The 18,792-nt window shown below is 40.3% G+C and overlaps 1 protein-coding gene and 1 long non-coding RNA gene across 3 annotated transcripts in view; one reads left to right on the plus strand and one right to left on the minus strand.

Annotated features, from left to right (window-relative positions):
• The window catches only part of LOC148606549 (uncharacterized), a 56,794-nt gene that overhangs the window by 10,758 nt on the left and 27,244 nt on the right, over positions 1–18,792 (minus strand). For both annotated transcript variants that reach the window (XR_015915067.1, XR_015915068.1), the window contains exon 3: positions 16,856–16,872. This is a non-coding gene — a long non-coding RNA (uncharacterized LOC148606549). The remainder of the gene's footprint in view (positions 1–16,855; positions 16,873–18,792) is intronic.
• On the plus strand, positions 11,931–17,715 carry LOC148606550 (fibrinogen-like protein A). Its single transcript, XM_088544666.1, has 6 exons — positions 11,931–12,511; positions 13,558–13,685; positions 14,738–14,834; positions 15,293–15,457; positions 16,736–16,807; positions 17,296–17,715. Exons 1-6 carry the CDS (start codon positions 12,199–12,201, stop codon positions 17,460–17,462), a joined length of 942 nt encoding a protein of 313 aa, XP_088400792.1. The 5' UTR covers positions 11,931–12,198; the 3' UTR covers positions 17,463–17,715.

An 18,792-nucleotide genomic window follows, 5' to 3' on the forward strand; every position in this document is an offset into this window, starting at 1 on the left:
CAGAACTGATCTTCATAATCACTGTCAAATACTTCCTCAGTGTCCGGATTCTGAGAGCTCTCTGGAGGTACCCTTTCACTTGAGGCTCCAGGGCCCTCCTCACCTTCTGCATGCTCATCGCATGACAGAACAATGCTCTCTTGACCCCAATCGCTTACTTGACTGACCTTATGATCCTCTTCATCCTCAGAATCACTGATAACAATCACTTCATCTGGATCTTCTACTTTGACAACTGGAGCTATCTGGAATCTCCCATCTCTTAAAATCCATTTCTTCTTACTTGATAAAACTTTTCTCTCCATCATCAGTATTCTGTGTCCTTGTGTAATCCTTATTAGGCAATGGCGCGCTGTACCCCTCCGTTGAACAGTCTGAGGAGGACTGACCTGTGGAGCTGTAGCGACGAATTTTATAGATCTGTCAGCCAATCAGAATTTTGTTATATCTCCATGGTTACATAACAACATCAAATCTCACGTGAGATCTGGTGAACGCCAAAAGCCACGTGAGATCTGGCGATCGCCGAAAACCTCGTGAGATCCCGCGATCGCCAAAAGCCTCGTGCTTGGTCCCGGCAGCTGGGTCCGAGCTGGGTCCCGCCAGCTCGGTCCGGGCAGACGTCATCAAAATGAATGCCGTTAACCCCACGATCACAGTCGCGACCGGTCACCTAATATTACTAGTGACCCGTCGCGGAAAAATAATAAAATTATTTTCATTCCCCGGAATGTTTTTTTTTTTTGACGTCATAATGCTATGACGTGTTCCTACCTGACGTCATCATGTTATGATATGTTGTTAAGTGACGTCATTATGTTATGATATGTTGCTAAGGTGACGTCGTGACGTCACCGGGTCTATAAAAGCAGCTGCATTTGAAAACAACGTCAGTTCTGGATGGATTCTCGAAGCGAACAGGTTAGCCGTTTATGTTTTTTGCTTGTGAAGAAACAGTTGATTCGTTTTCTACGTTACTGCTTAAAGAAGTTAGACGAGTATCAATGTGAATTCGATGGTGATACAGCTTGTATTCGTTTTACTTGTGACATCTGCAAAAAGGAATATTGTTTACATAATCCTAGTACATGTGTTGAATGTGAAATTGCAGCTTTGGAAGACTAAAGAATAACCACGGCGGCTGCAGTTGTTGGAGGTGCTGCATTGGGATTGTACGAAGCTTACAACTATCTTCTCCCCGCTTTGGAAGCTGCTAATAGAGCAAATGATATTGAAATGGATGATGAAATGAACATGAAATGGAAAAAAGGATGGGACACAAGGACAACAGGGTCGACAAACTTTGACTGCCACTGGAAAAAGGGGGGGATGGGCAAGGTCGGGCAATTTAGCCTCCTGTGGCGGAGCGCAAAGGTTCCTACTCCTATCTAATACCACAGCAGAGTTCTTTAACGTGCGAGGAACGTGGCATCTTTCCCAACACAGTGCACCACTATGGTTTTCGGTCAGGTTTTCCGTATTATAGCCTGACAACCCCAGCATGTAACACGCCAGGGGTACCCCATTCCACCCCCTGGGGCACACATCCCATTTGCTCTGTGCGCAGAGCGCCCTAGCCCCCAGCTAGGGTTCTGAGCACTATTTAGTCGCCTTTTAGCAGCTTAGCGCTGCTGCAGGCCTATTCTTGTAACACCCGGACCTGCACGGGGCCCTTGCAAAATAGACACCTTAAAACCAGACAGCTGATGCTAGGAGGGGCAGGGGACGGAAATATTCTGAATACTTTCATGCATTTAGGTATCGGATATGTTACACCCCTTCACCATAAGTGCCAAGAGATCTAAAGATTTGGATAAAAGGGGGGGAGGGGTCCAGGCTACTATTTGCTATTTACACAAAATACTAGCATTCATAAACAGAAATTAGGTAGGTTCCGACCCCCTTCCCCCGGACCCGCCACTAAATGCTTAACGTTATTCTGCAACTAGACAAATATCGGGTGTTGAGAAAAAAACAAACAATGAACAAACGAACGAACATTGCTGTATTTGAATCATAGCGTTGTAGGATTGAGATTTCCATGTTCGTCCGGTATCATGTCATATTGCGTCGAGGATAGCTGTATTAGACCAAGGCAATGCCGAAGATCAAAACCGCTATTTTTAGGCCCAAAATAAATTTTCAACGGACATAATACAAGACCGATATTTAAAAAAACAGATTTTATGGCGCCTTCATGGCATGTGTAAAAAAAGAAAAACTATCATGGAAAATACACTACTGCGTGTAAATATAATGCTTGAATTTCCAAACAAACTCTCAAAACAATCAGCTGTTGTGGTGAACAACGGAAGCTAAAGACACCGGAAGTGAAAAACCTGTATTGTGCCCGATTTTTCGTATTAGGACTGACCGTATTAATTGAATTTGTATGTCCATATTTGTCTAGTTATTGACTTTTGTGGGAAAAATATTGTATACATATTTTAAACAGCAGGTTAATGAATTAACAAAATATCGTATATTTTCTGTTTACCTTTTCATGTTGAGAAACAGAAAATAGCTACCTATTTGAACGTTCTTCTTGGTACTTCAAGTTCAAGATATTGCATAAAACGATTTATCACCCGTTTCCAGCATATATTTCAGATTGTTCTCCACCAAACAGTTGCAGGATAAAAAAAATACATGTACTTAATCGAAAAAACAAATATTTGCACGTACTTTCGAAATAGGCATATCGTGGAGTTTACTGATTGTTTACTGTATCAATAAACCAACTAAATTTAAATTTTGGATTTGCATAATTATATCGGGTTAAATTTGTGTACGAAATTACCGCACCTGAATGTAACTGTACAAAGTATTTATAGAACAAACAATAAGCACTGAATCGCAACTCTCTTAAGGCTGTGTAACATGTATTAATTTATTTTCAGATAGAGTAACAAATGGAGACAAGTTTACCTTATTTCTTAAATGCTTGGTAAATTGTTTAATGTCAAGAAAAGAAATCAAGCTATTATGGGACGAAGGCTGGTCCTTTGTCCGAAACAAAAAAGCTAAAAGAGCTAAAAAACTCAAAAAGAAAAACAGACCATACAAGTGGTATAAAGATGACGATGAACTATTTTTTGCCCAATTCAAAGTTGACAGTGAGGACGAAGAAGATTGGGACTAAATACCCCCCAAATATTCTTCGTCCCATTTAAAAAAATATATGTATATATATATATATCGAAGACCTGATTATTTCCGCTTGTTTTGTTTTATTATCTTTAATTTATTCATATTCATGTATTTTCGCTTGACCTTAATTATATGAATCATCCTTGAAAACCAAGATACGTCTACACCATCTACCTATTTGGCTATCATCCACGATAAAGTAGGTAGTCAACAGAGCCAAACGATTTTTGAGGATGTAAATGAAAGTGTTACAACAATAATCTAAAGTGTTCTTCATAAAAAAACTCCATTTTAATACATTACTAGCGATCCGTGCTATGAAGATTAGGGAGTGGGGCATGATTAAGGAGTGGTGTAAATTTACACGAAGCATAATGTGATTTGCAGAACAACCCTCTGGCGCACTGTGAAAAGTCGTAAGGTTGCAAGTCGCTGGCGTAGATGGAATAAACTAGTAAACTTGGCCTGCTGCAAATCAGCCCTTGCAGATCGTTATGGTGTATCCATCAACACCATGAAAACTGATCTATTCAACGGGTCATAGTTTTCCTTTCATGTTTGTCTACCCCGGACTTTTGAGCAACTCGGCGGGTGTTTCTAGAAAAGCAGAGGACGCTTACCCTACCGATGCACCTGTGACATGTTCCCAGTTTTTAGTGGAGTCCGAGTTGCTCATTTACTTTTGTTACTTTGTATGTATGATTTTAGTTACTTTATGTTCTTTATTGTGTATGTCTGTTTTTCAAGTCCCTGGATAACATTCTTTTGATTACCGCTACAACCTTGGTTCCCTTGATTACTCTTGCACACTGTAATTTATTGTTTGTTTGTTTGTTGGGGTTTAATGTCTGAGCAGCAATATTTCAGCTATATTCAGACAATGAACATGAAATGATGATGAAATGAAAAAGGGATGGGACACAAGGACAATGGGGTCGACAAATTTTGATTGCCACTGGAAATAGGGAGAGGTGGGTAGGGTCGGGCAATTTAGCCTCCTGTGGCGGAGCCCTATGATTCCTACTCCTATCGAATACCACAGTAGGGTTCTTTAACGTGCGAGGAACGTGGCATCTTTCCCAATACGGTGCACCACTATGGTTTGCGGTCAGGTTTTCCGTATTAAAGCCTGACAACCCCAGCATGTAACACGCCAGGGGTACCCCATTCCACCACCTGGGGCACACATCCCAGTTGCTCTGTGGGCAGAGCGCCTAGCCCCCGGCTAGGTTTCTGAGCACTATTTAGTCGCCTTTTACGACAAGCTTAGCGCTGCTCCAGGCCTATTCTTTTAAACACCCGGACCTGCACGGGGATATTTCCTTATTAAAGGTTTAAAATCGATGTATGGCAAACTAACGTCCTTTATTATTTCATTTAATGCCTTCTTGGCAACCCTGTCTACAACTGAATTCCCCTGAATACCAACATGACTGGGTACCCAGAGAAAAACAATCTCTATATCAAACCCCCGAAGTCGATGAATAAAATATAAAATTTGTAAGATAAGAGTGTTTTTCAGTTTGTGATTCTTAATTGCCAAAAGACAGCTCAAAGAGTCAGAACAAATAATAAACTGTGACGGATTAAATTGAGTAATCAATTTAAGTGCTAATATGGCTCGCTTCAGCTGTGAATATGGAAGCGCTTGATGGCAACCATTCAGTTACAGTTCTGTCACCATGGACAGCAGTACATGCAACGCTATCGCCATCTTTTGAGCCATCTGTATACACCGTCGAAAAATCTGGATAATTTGCTTTAATTTCAGAAATTTTTTGTTGTAAAAATAAAGGATTGGTATCGGACTTTTTATATTCACGCAGATCAAAAATGAAAGAAGGGTGTGGAAGCTCCCATGGAGGGCATTTCGAAGTAACAACAGGTGTCACTGCATTGGTCTCCAGATGAATTGCTTCCAAATGAGGTTTTATTCGAATTCCAAAAGGAGGGGTTTTGCTTTCATGTTTTCGATAAATGCCGACATAAATAGGATTAATGACACAGTCGTAGGCAGGGCTATCTGGGTAGGCCATAACTTTACTTACATATTGAAGACCTAATTTCAAACGTCTGTCTCCAAGGGATGGTTCATTTGCCTCGGCATAAAGGCTCTCAATAGGAGAGGTTCTGAAGGCACCAAGGCAAAGTCGCAACCCCTGGTGATGAACAGCGTCTAAAATTTTAAGGTAAGATTTTTTGGCGGAACCATAAACAATAGATCCATAATCAAGTTTAGACCTAACCAAAGATCTATATAAATTTAATAAAATTGAGGTATCAGCACCCCAATCGGTACTGGACACCATTTTTAAAATATCTAGTGCCTTAAGACACCTAGATTTAAGTAATTTGATATGGGGAAGAAAAGAAAGTTTACTATCAAAAAGTAATCCAAGGAATTTCGTTTCTTCTATTTTGATTTTATTACCATACAGAAAGAGATCTGGGTCCGGATGCAGCTTTCGCTTTCGACAAAAGTGCATACCAACAGTTTTAGATGTAGAAAACTTAAACCCATTCTCCAAAGCCCATTTCTCAATTCTTTTGAGGCAAAGTTGTAACTGCCTTTCAATATTACTCATATTTAGTCCCCTGTAGCAGATCAAAAAGTCGTCTACATACAAGGAACCGTCAATATTGTCCTTCAAAACTTGGGCTAAACTATTAATTTTAATACTGAACAGAGTGACAGAAAGAATACTTCCCTGAGGAACTCCCATTTCCTGTTCCTTCTCAGAAAAAGTCGAATTTACCCTCAAATTAAAATGACGATCTGACAAAAAATTAGACAAGAACAGAGGAAGTCTTCCTTTCAACCCCATATCAAATATATCTTTTAAAATACCATATTTCCACGTCGTGTCATAGGCTTTTTCTAGATCGAAAAAGACCGACACAACATGTTCATTTTTAGCAAATGCATTTCTGATGAGCGTTTCAAACCGGACTAAATGGTCAAGAGTACTTCTGCCTTGCCTAAAACCACACTGAATATTAGTGAGTAAGTTGTGCTTCTCAAGGAACCACACAAGGCGATCATTGACCATTCGTTCCATTGTCTTGCAGACGCAGGTTGTCAATGCGATCGGGCGATAATGTGAAGGATCCGTATGATCCTTTCCCGGTTTTGGAATAGGGACAACTAAAGAACTATTTCGTTCATTTACGCAAGAAGTGTATGTAGAGATGGATCAGGAAGATGTTTCAAAAGTTGATAGTGAATATTATCTAGCCCACTAGCTGTATCGTTGGCTTTAGCCAATGACGATTTTTAGTTCCTCTATAGAAAATTGAGAGTTGTAGGATTCAGCATTATTTGACTTGAAGTTTAATTTTGTCTTTTCTGCAGATGATTTAATTTTTTGAAAATCAGGTTTGTAGTTAGTTGAGGATAAATGTTTAGCGAACGTTTCGGCTAGCTTATTGGCGATATCTTTTTTGGTGGTTAGAGTGGAATTACCAACTTTAAGGTGTTTCACTGAAGAATTCGAATTTTTTCCTTTTACTTTTCTAATAAAATTCCATACTTTATTGAGGGGAGTGTGAGATTTGATACTAGAAACAAAATTTTTCCGAGAGGTTCGTCTGGCTTGTCTACATGTACGTCGAGCTTTTGCTCGAAATATTCGGAAGTTTGACAGATTTGCTGGTGTAGGATTTTTGTCAAACCGGCGATGGGCCTTTTTGCGTTCTTCGATCGCTTTGTCGCACTCATCAGCAAACCATGGTTTACTAGGCCTTTTTGGATTTGTCGAGGTTTTAGGTATTGTTTTATTACCAATTGATGTCAGTCTTTCATCAAATAATAAAATGGGATCTTCAACCTCTTTCATCGTTTCTAATCGCAATTCTTCAAGACAGTGGACTTTAAATGAAGCCCAATCTGCTTTCTCAAGTTTAAAAGGAGGTTGACGTTCCTCCGTTTTGGAGGATAAATGATCACTCCCGCACAAGTCATCATGAACTCACCATGTGCCCCGTGTAGGTCCGGGTGTTAAAAGAATAGGCCTGCAGCAACGCTAAGCTTGTCGTATAAGGCGACTAAATAGTGCTCAGAACCCTAGCCGGGGGCTAGGCGCTCTGCCCACAGAGCAACTGGGATGTGTGCCCCAAGTGGTGGAATGGGGTACCCCTGGCGTGTTACAGCCCCGTGCAGGTCCGGGTGTTAAAAGAATAGGCCTGCAGCAGCGCTAAGCTTGTCGTAAAAGGCGACTAAATAGTTCTCAGAACCCTAGCCAGGGGCTAGGGCGCTCTGCCCACAGAGCAACTGGGATGTGTGCTCCAGGTGGTGGAATGGGGTACCCCTGGCTTCTTACATGCTGGGGTTGTCAGGCTATAATACGTTTGTTTGTTTGTTGGGGTTTAACGTCCGAGCAGCAATATTTCAGCCATATTCAGACAATGAAATGGATGACAAAATGAACATGAAATGAAACAAAAAGGATGGGTCACAAGGATAATAGGGTCGACAAATTTTTGATTGCCACTGGAAAAAGGGGGGATGGGTAAGTTCGGGCAATTTAGCCTCCTGTGGCGGAGCGCAAAGGTTCCTACTCCTATCGAATACCACAGCAGGATTCTTTAACGTGCGAGGAACGTGGCATCTTTCCCAACACGGTGCACCACTATGGTTTGCGGTCAGGTTTTCCGTATTATAGCCTGACAACCCCAGCATGTAACACGCCAGGGGTACCCCATTCCACCACCTGGGGCACACATCCCAGTTGCTCTGTGGGGAGAGCGCCTAGCCCCCGGCTAGGTTTCTGAGCACTATTTAGTCGCCTTATACGACAAGCTTAGCGCTGCTGCTGGCCTATTCTTTTGACACCCGGACCTGCTCGGGGCGGCTATAATACGGAAAACCTGACTGCAAACCATAGTGATGCACCGTGTTGGGTAAGATGCCACGTTCCTCGCACGTTAAAGAACTCTACTGTGGTATTCTCCCGGAGTAGGAACCATAGGGCTCTGCCCCAGGAGGCTAAATTGCCCGACCCTACCCACCTCTCCCTATTTCCAGTGGCAATCAAAATTTGTCGACCCCCCATTGTCCTTGTGTCCCATTCCCTTTTCATTTTATCATCATTTCATGTTCATATTATCATCAATTTCATGTTCATCGTCTGAATATAGCTGAAATATTGCTGCTCGGACGTTAAACCCCAACAAACAAAATACACCCTTGATAGTTTTCTGTATTAAAAAAGGAGAAAGGTCATTAACATTTTTGTCTTTATCTTTTGCAGAAATTACAATAAATCTTGGCCAGTTTTTATCACTTTCGTCAGAAGAATTGCAGACATCACTTTTTCGTTTTTTTAAATAAGAAACATTGGACTCCCCGTTGTTTTTTGTCGCCATGTTAAGTTTTTATAAGTTTCATCGTCTCTGTTCCCCACCCGCCACCGAGTGCCAACACGGGCGATGCTAGGACTCTACGGATTTCCAGCAGATAGCATCAGGGATTCCAGAGACGACATACTCGAACAGAGTGTATCGTATCTATCAATGGCGCATAGACAGCGTACTACTCGATTGACCCATGAGCCACCGCCGTCTACATTTGCCATTTGTAAGCTTTTGAAAATCTTAGAAACATTAGATTAAAAAATGCCATCAGTAAAGCAGGTGGACAAATGAAGGCCATGGCGTGACCAGCCGATTGATCGAACCGGGTCCATCCGATCTCCCGTTTAATGACCCAAGAGCCGAGTGGCATATGCAGCCGTATCCTCGATCATCCAGCCATCGATGACACGGAAGTTACGTCACGACTGGAGTCTAGATACGACCTTCATCCACTAGGACCTCCTCGCCCACCAATAACTCACGGGTTGCAACTCACGGCAAACAAGTAGGTGAACCCACTTTTCATTTTAAACACCGCGCCCACGGTCGATGTTCGGATCGCTTTAGTCTGGCCTCTAACCTTTGACCTTTCCAGCATGGGTAACCCTACCAGGAGAAAAAAACTCCAGCTGGCATAGCTCTTAGGATCACTGAGGCACGCAAGCCCCCTACCACGACATGGATAGCGATCCACAGGGGGGCTGGGACGTTTAACCCCAACAAACAAACAAGCAATATCATCCACTTCATGTTCATCGTCTGGATTTAGCTGAAATATTGCTGCTCGGACATTAAACCCCAACAAACAAACAAACAAAGACAACCCCAGCATGTAACATGCCAGGGGTACCCCATTCCACCACCTGGGGCACACATCCAGTTGCTCTGTGGCCAGAACGCCTAGCCCCCGGCTAGGTTTCTGAGCACTATTTCGTCGCCTTTTACGACAAGCTTAGCGCTGCTGCAGGCCTATTCTTTTGACACCCAGACCTGCACGGGGCGATGAGCAGAATTAGATGTTGAAATAATGTGATGGGAGCATGGTCCGGGTGCACCAGTAGGGTAAGCGTCCTCTGCCTTTCTAGAAACACCTGCCGAGTTGCTCATAAAAAGCCAAGTCCGGGGTAGACAAAGGAGGAAAGGAAAACGATGACCCGTTGTATAAATCAGTTTTCATGGTGCAGATGGATACACCCATAACCCCTGACCCCGTGCAGGTCCGGGTGTTAAAAGAATAGGCCTGCAGCAGCGCTAAGCTTGTCGTAAAAGGCGACTAAATAGTGATTAGAACCTTAGCCGGGGGCTAGGGCGCTCTGCCCACAGAGCAACTTGGATGTGTGCCCCAGGTAGTGGAATGGGGTACCCCTGGCGTGTTACATGCTGGAGTTGTCAGGCTATAATACGGAAAACCAGGACAATACATATTGCACATGGTAGATTTTTTTCTAAATACACCTAACTGCATCTAATAATACAATGTTTGTTTGAAAGTCGTTTCATATTACATATCGCAAACAATTTAGTATTTTTTACGATTCTCTCTTTACAAATTGCTTTTATGTGTATCATTCTATGTCCTTGTACTAAGAATATGATGTTGAGCATATCCTATTTGCTGAAGAAAAAGCATAATTACTCTTTCATAGTATATATTATGTCGAAAATAGTACTTGATGATTAATCATTAACAACTCATCAGATGTGAAGTAATTTAAAATCCAAAGCGAGTAATATTGTATGTTTAAATATGCATCGTTTGACAGTAATAGAAAAACTCTTTCAAAGAGAAAATTGTAAAAAGTACAAATACTATTAAATTCAAAACCTAGAAAAAATATCCCGTCTTCTTTTGTTCTTTCAATTAACGTAAACGAAATTCAAATGTGACTCATCATTATTCCTTCCAAGGAAAATGTGCAGCAATCAACACGATCAAACTAGTTGTCTACGTTGTATCTATATATGTTTTATTCATTAAGCAATAAAGGTATGAAATTGAATATAAATATGAACAAACATTCAATACATAGTTTGTTGGGGTTTAACGTCCGAGCAGCAATATTTCAGCTATATTCAGACAATGAACATGAAATGGATGATAAAATGAAAATGAAATGATAAAAAAAAGGATGTTTGTTTGTTGGGGTTTAACGTCCGAGCAGCAATATTTCAGCTAAATTCAGACAATGAACATGAAATGGATGATAAAATGAACATGAAATGAAAAAAAGGATGGGTCACAAGGATAATAGGGTCGACAAATTTTGATTGCCACTGGAAAAAGGGGGATGGGTAAGGTCGGGCAATTTAGCCTCCTGTGGCGGAACGCAAAGGTTCCTACTCCTATCGAATACCACAGCTGGATTCTTTAACGTGCGAGGAACGTGGCATCTTTCCCAACACGGTGCACCACTATGGTTTGCGGTCTGGTTTTCCGTATTATAGCCTGACAACCCCAGCATGTAACACGCCAGGGGTACCCCATTCCACCACCTGGGGCACACATCCCAGTTGCTCTGTGGGCAGAGCGCCTAGCCCCCAGCTAGGTTTCTGAGCACTATTTAGTCGCCTTTTACGACAAGCTCAGCGCTGCTGCAGGCCTATTCTTTTAACGCCCGGACCTGCACGGGGCTTTATGAAATTACAATTATTTCGCTGAAAGCAGGTCAGGATTTAAAGTGCCATTATTTACAAACAATAATAGGCTCAAGGAGCCAGAATCGCTCACCTGGTTGTTTTTTGCCTTTCAAAGATTGATTGTTGGGGTTTAACGTTCGAGCAGCAATATTTCAGCTATATTCAGACAATGAACACGAAATGAAAAAAAAAGGATGGGTCACAAAGACAATAGGGTCGACAAATTTTGATTGCCACTGGAAAAAAGGGGGATGGGTAAGGTCGGGCAATTTAGCCTCCTGTGGCGGAGCGCAAAGGTTCCTACTCCTATCGAATACCCCAGCAGGGTTCTTTAACGTGCGAGGAACGTGGCATCTTTCCCAACACGGTGCACCACTATGGTTTGCGGTCAGGCTATAATACGGAAAACCTGACCGCAAACCATAGTGGTGCATCGTGTTGGAAAAGATGCCACGTTCCTCGCACGTTAAAGAACACTACTGTGGTATTCTCCCGAAGTAGGAACCATAGGGCTCCGCCACAGGTCATTTCATCGTCGGTTTCATGTTCATCGCTTCATTACTTATTTCAAAGAACAGCTTATCTGAAATTGGCAATGCAGAATTTTGAAAATTAAATTTAAATGTGTTGCGCATCGTGTATTTAGATCACTTCATGATCAAGCGAGTTCCTTGTTCTACTTGGGCTTTAAGGAACCAAATGTAGGCGTTTATTTACATATGCGACAGATTAGATTAAAAGCATACTAACACGTCAAATAAATCTTGAAAACCGGTAAATATAATAGAGGGTGGTGTTGAACATGCGTAGAATAAGGAAAGGTTTCAAAACATATGTAGCAGAAAGAAGTGATGAATGCATGTTTCATTTAAAAGATTTATCTGAGAATGTGATATGATTTTATGGTTTGAAGTAGTTGCCTACGTGACAGTTGTTTGAATAGATAGCGTGTATGCATACTAGAATTTCTGCAGTTTGACTTATTTGTGTTATGAATCATGGAATCGAAAACTGTCAGCTAAACTGATTGTCGTAGTTTTTACAAACAATATTTATAAAATGACAGGGATGTTACCTCCTCTATATGTACTATTATTTGTTCTTAATCTCGAAATATTATATGTAAATGCCACGACATATTACAGTTTAGGTTTTCGTAACTTGATGTTTGATGACGTTTATGAAACAAGAGATGAAATCATTGTCTTAAATGCAAAAACTGAATTGGTATGTTTTATGGCATGTACTAACCGTCCAGAATGCTGGTCTATCTCGTACAATGTTGAGAACGGAGCATGCCAACATTTCTCTACTGTTTTTTCCAAGACATCTGTTTCCGGAATAATGGAGAATGGTTGGATTCACTATGACAGTAAGTTCTTTTTCTCCTTACTTTTTAGTAAATTTTCAATTAGGGTTCCCCCACGAAAAAGGACGTTCGCCCTATAGTGATCACTTAGTCTGTCAGACAACCTGTTCGCCCATCCGTTACAAACTTGTGCGGGCTGAAATTGTTTAGGGTCTTTCGATGTAGGCTTTGATATTTTGCATGTGGATAGATCCTTTTAAGCCAATGCGTCCCGTACCATGGATATAGTCCTGTGACCTTGCCCTTAAGGTCTATTTCGTGTTTTTCAGTTACAAATTCGTATCGGGGCTGTAACTTTTATATCTTTTGATGTGGACATTTGAGATTTGGGTAGATCATATACACAAAATGTGTCGCGTACCATAGATAGTGCCCCATGATATTAAACTTTGACCTCAAGGTCAAATTTTTTTTTAATGACAAGACTTGTCCCGGCTGTATTTGTCTTTCGATGTGGATTTTTGATATTTGGTACGTGGATAGATCACTTAAAATGATACGTCGTGTATCATTGATAGTTTCCATTAACCTTTATTTTTGATTGTTTGTTAGGGTTTAACGTCCGAGCAGCAATATTTGACCTAAAAGTCAAAAGTCTGTTTTTTTTCGATGACAAACTCCTATCTGGGCTACAACTTTTTTTACTTTCGATGTGGGCAGATCATCTAAAGATTTGTACCTTAACCATGGCGACCTATGACCTTAAAGTTTGGTCTTTGCGCTCCGCCCCACCTCTCCCTATTTCTAGTGGCAATCAAAATTTGTCGACCCCATTGTGCTTGTGTCCCATCCCTTTTTCATTTCATCATTTCATGTTCATCGTCTGAATATAGCTGAAATCTTGCTGCTCGGACGTTAAACCCCAACAAACATTTTTTATTTCATGTTCATCGCCTGAATATAGCTGAAAGGCAGTTAAACCTCAAGAAACGAACAAAATAATCTGATGATTTCCACTACATTCTTGGTTCCCTTGATTACAAATATCTGAAATTCTATCAATTACCATTTAATGAGGTTATTTTTATAATAATTGATATTCTGTTTAGAAAATTACAAAGACTGTGGAGACGTTGACGGTCAGCGTTATTACAGCGGTATTTATTCGATTTGTCCAGACAAAGGGTCTTGCTTTGATGTTTACTGTTTCATGGATATTGAGAGTGGCGGATGGACAGTAAGTTACCCATACGAAAAGCTATATCATTACGATCTCCTATTAATTCATTCTGATATAGAAATTGTTGGAAACTTGTATAATTGCTTACCGTTTTAGATTGAAAAATATCAAACTGTTTAACTAAAGATATTTACTTGCAAACCACACGTTTTCCATATATTTTCGAAATTATCAACAACAAGATCAGAATAAGTCCAACATGAAAACCATACAAAAGACAGATATAATCACTCTAAAGTCCTAAATACATGTATATATCCAGTAGCAATCTTTCTAAAAAGCAGACCGAAGATGATTCATGCATGCTAAAAACCCGCCGAATTCAGTCTTACTTCTTGTTTAGAAACAGACACTGATCACATCACCAGACTTATTTTTCAATAGGTTGTTGCACATTTGAGATAAAAAGTAATATTAATTGTAAAATGAAATTTGCATTTTGGAAGTGTTTTCGGTCATGATTTGGCTTCACTTGATTGAGGATGAATGTATGGTTTTCTTAAAAAATGCAGATCTGAATGCAGACAAGATTGTTGTTATGTAAAAGTATAGCATATAAAAAGCATCGAGGGTTTAGTGTTTTTTTTTCACCATGAATCACTTTAACATTGGCAGTGTCTGAATATTATATAGACTGGTACTTAAAAGTATGGTGAAATATGCTTTCTGTACGAATTATGCAAGTTAAATTGATTTTTTGTCCAGTTTCATTTAGTCTTTAGGATTTAAGGATATCATGTTCGCGTTCTAATTACTAATGTCATCTTGTTTTTTTTTCAGTCGGAGGATACTTGAAAATACTTTATTTTTTTAAGCAAACTATTTACTAATTTCAATATAACTCCTAAACATAAGCATATGGATCGATATCTAGTCTTAGTAAAGGAACTATAAAGGTTTCACGGCGGTTCAGTAGTGTTAAGAAAAGTCTTAATCGTAAATTTACAAGCTCGAAATTATCCGACAAATGAAAACACCTACAGAACTTTTTTGTTTTATCTGTAAGTTATCGGTCTGAAATTTTACATTCTTTCGTAAATACACTTCAGGTTCTGATGCGACGTTATGATAGGTCTACAAATTTTACACGTGGATGGTCTGAATACGAGGGTGGATTCGGAAACACGGAGAGGGAGTTCTGGCTAGGTAATAAACCTGAGGTGCCGACACTGTTAATGTCAGAGAACACGCAGTCCTAAATAAATGAATTCATCTATCAAAATTATTTTTTGTCTAAATATATTTGCGATAAAATACAATCTGTTCAATTTAAAAAGTTGTTGACAAATATTTTTTTCAATTATTGTGAAATTCTACAATTTAAAAAGTTGACGACCAATTTTAATGTTGACAAATATTTTTTTCTTTCAGTCCATGCGTTTCAATTATTGTGAAATTCTATAATGGTAGAAACTATTTTTCGCTTTTGGTAATTTTCATCGATTTTTTGCAAGTTAATGTGTTTGTGTTTTGTTGAAAGTTATACTTTGCTTAACGCTAAATATGCAGATTTATGATTTCTTATCGTGAAATTCGTGAAAATAAATACACAGCAAAAATAAGGCCATTAAAAGTGGTCAACTGTGTTTTTACATCTATTTTAGGAAACAAATATATTAATCGTTTGACAGCTTCGGGGAACTTCCAGCTTAAAGTATATCTAAGAAAAGATGGAGGACTCATGCATAATTGTATTTATTCTACATTTAGTGTCGGTGATGCTGCAAGCAACTATACACTGTCTGTTGATGGTTATACTGGAAACACAGGTATCAGAAGACAGTAGACGTATTAATCGCTATTTTTGCGTTGGGCAGAATGCGCTTAAATAATACTCGCGAAATAGATTATAACACTATACAAGCTTGCTATTTTTTTCAATTGCTCCTTTGTTTGGGTTTAACGTCCGAGCAGCAATATTTCAACTATATTCAGACGATGAACATGAAATGAAAAAAAAGGATGGGACACAAGGATAATAGGGTCGACAAACTTTGATTGCCACTGGAAAAAGGGAGGGTGGGTAAGGTCGGGCAATTTAGCCTCCTGTGGCGGAGGTTCCTACTCCTATCGAATACCAAAGCAGGGTTCTTTAACGAGCGAGGAACGTGGCATCTTTGCCAACATGGGGCACCACTATGGTTTGCGGTCAGGTTTTTCGTATTATAGCCTGACAACCCCAGCATGTAACATGCCAGGGGTACCCAATTCCACCACCTGGGGCACACATCCCAGTTTCTCTGTGGGCAGAGCGCCTAGCCCCCGGCTAGGTTTCTGAACACTATTTAGTCGCCTTATACGACAAGCTTAGCGCTGCTGCAGGCCTATTCTTTTAACACCCGGACCTGCACGGGGCGTTTGCAATTGCGAATATGTTCATTTGACAAAATTGGTGAAAACAACTTTTAAAAATTAATACGTTTAGAGTAGTTGATTTATAGAATTTTGTTTGTTGGGGTTTAACGTCCGAGCAGCAATATTTCAGCTATATTCAGACGATGAACATGAAATGAAAAAAAAGGATGGGCCACAAGGATAATAGGGTCGACAAATTTTGATCGCCACTGGAAAAAGGGGGGATGGGCAAGGTCGGGCAATTTAGCCTCCTGTGGCGGAGCGCAAAGGTTCCTACTCTTATCGAATACCAAAGCAGGGTTCTTTAACGTGCAAGGAACGTGGCATTTTTTCCCAACACGGTGCATCACTATGGTTTGCGGTCAGGTTTTCCGTATTATAGCCTGACAACCCCAGCATGTAACACGCCAGGGGTACCCCATTCCACCACCTGGGGCACACATCCCAGTTGCTCTGTGGGTAGAGCGCCTAACCCCCGGCTAGGTTTCTGAGCACTATTTAGTCGCCTTTTACGACAAGCTTAGCGGCAGGCCTATTCTTTTAACACCCAGACCTGCACGGGGCCCAACCTTTTAGATACATCTTACCAAATATGTTATGCCCAAATTATTTCGCAGGTTATCAAAATGTGAATTAAAAAAAAGCGACCACAGTGAAATCAATATTATATACCTAGTTTTCTTTGTTTTTAGGAGATTGTTTATACTACCACAACGGACGTCCTTTCACAACTACTGATAAGGATAACGATTACAATCCTAATGGTAACACATCTACAATTACAAACTTACAATCTACAATTACAAACTTACAACACGTGTCTATAAATCTGAAAAATAAGATACATTAATTTTATTTTCAACTGTAAAGTGATAGAAAAAGTCGAACTTAATATTTGTCGACTCGAAAGATGAACATTTAAATAAAACGATAGAAATGTTTAATTGAACGTGGGGGAATTGGTGACTCCATAGTTACTGTTTGAAATATCATGAACTACATTTTTTTCATTAACCAGTACAAACCATCTTCTAATTCTAATTCACGTTTGTCGACTAAGGCGAACCACTGGGTACGAAATAATTATGGAACACGCATCTGTGGTTTAAATGGAACGAACCGTATACTGGAAAGCACCCACAGACTTTTCATTTTTTTTTTTTTTTATATAGAAATGTCAAGTTTTCTTCGTTTTAATCACAAACCTTGCAAGTTACAGTTAATAAAAAGTATTTCTTTTTATATTCAACAGGAAACTGTGCATCAGATGGTGGTGGTGGTTGGTGGTATAGTTTTTGTGGTAAGTTATTTCTCACGTCAGAGAAATACAACGATGGACAAATTGGATACAACAACGGGTGCGGGGAGACGCCTTCTTTTTATATCGTATCTGTTACTATGATGGTTCGGCGAGGATAAGCCAAATAACATTGAAAACTGATTATTTTTTAATCTACATTTATCATTTTGGTAATATTTTAGTTATACCAATTACTTAAAATAGGAATATACTTCGGAGAATGTATGTTGCAGTTTACATAGTTAGGAACTTATTAATTTCTCATCGTAATTTGATAATAGGTGAAGTTAAATTTGTGCCCCAAAAATGTAGTCACTAAAATTTCCATAATATTCTATCGATAGATATCACTTAATTACAACGGCAATAAAATTCATCTTTAGATGTCTGTTTGTTTGTTCTTGTTTCAATCCATATGGTTCATACTCCTGAAGAATACCACAGTAGGGTTCTTTGACGTGCGAGGAACGTGACATCTTTCCCAACACGGTGCACAACTATGGTTTGCGGTCAGGTTTTCCGTATTATAGCCTGACAACCCCAGCATGTAACACGCCAGGGGTACGTGCAGGTTCGGGTGTCAAAAGAATAGGCCTGCAGCAGCGCTAAGCTTGTCGTAAAAGGCGATTAAGTATTGCTCAGTACCCTAGCCGGGGGCTAAGACGCCCTGCCCACAGAGCAACTGGATGTGGATCCCTGGCGTGTTACATGCTCGAGTTGTCAGGCTAACCATAATGGTTTACCGTGTTGGGAAAGATACCACATTCCTCGCACGTTAAAGAACCCTACTATGGTATTCTCCGGGAGTAGGAACCATAGGGCTCCGCCACAGGAGGCTAAATTGCCCGACCCTACCACGTCTCCTCATTTCCAGTGGCAATCAAAATTTGTCGACCCCATTGTCCTTGTGTCCCATCCCTTTTTCATTTCATCACCGTTTCGTGTTCATTGTCTGAATATAGCTGAAACATTGCTGCTCGGACGTTTGTTTGTTGGGGTTTAACGTCCGAGCAGCAATATTTCAGCTATATTCAGACAATGATTGTTTGTTGGGGTTTAACGTCCGAGCAGCAATATTTCAGCTATATTCAGACAATGAACATGAAATGGATAAAATGAACGTGAAATGAAAAAAAAAGAAAGGATGGGTCACAAGGATAATAGGGTCGACAAATTTTGATTACCACTGGAAAAAGGGGGAGATGGGTAAGGTCGGGCAATTTAGCCTCCTGTGGCGGAGCGCAAAGGTTCCTACTCCTATCGAATACCACAGCAGGGTTCTTTAATGTGCGAGGAACGTGGCATCTTTCCCAACACGGTGCACCACTATGGTTTGCGGTCAGGTTTTCCGTATTATAGCCTGACAACCCCAGCATGTAACACGCCAGGGGTACCCCATTCCACCACCTGGGGCACACATCCCAGTTGCTCTGTGGGCAGAGTGCCTTA

Source organism: Perna viridis, chromosome 9 (genome assembly GCF_037379345.1).
Source record: "Perna viridis isolate PV_CMFRI_1.1 ecotype Kerala chromosome 9, ASM3737934v1, whole genome shotgun sequence".
Lineage (NCBI taxonomy): Eukaryota > Metazoa > Mollusca > Bivalvia > Mytilida > Mytilidae > Perna > Perna viridis.

Excerpts from the sequence above, each read along its gene's own strand:
- LOC148606550 (XM_088544666.1), top strand. The coding sequence starts at position 12,199 with ATGACAGGGATGTTACCTCCTCTATATGTACTATTATTTGTTCTTAAT. Across the intron at positions 14,835-15,292 it reads GGAGAGGGAGTTCTGGCTAG|GAAACAAATATATTAATCGT; the intron begins GTAATAAACCTG and ends CATCTATTTTAG. Across the intron at positions 15,458-16,735 it reads TGGTTATACTGGAAACACAG|GAGATTGTTTATACTACCAC; the intron begins GTATCAGAAGAC and ends CTTTGTTTTTAG.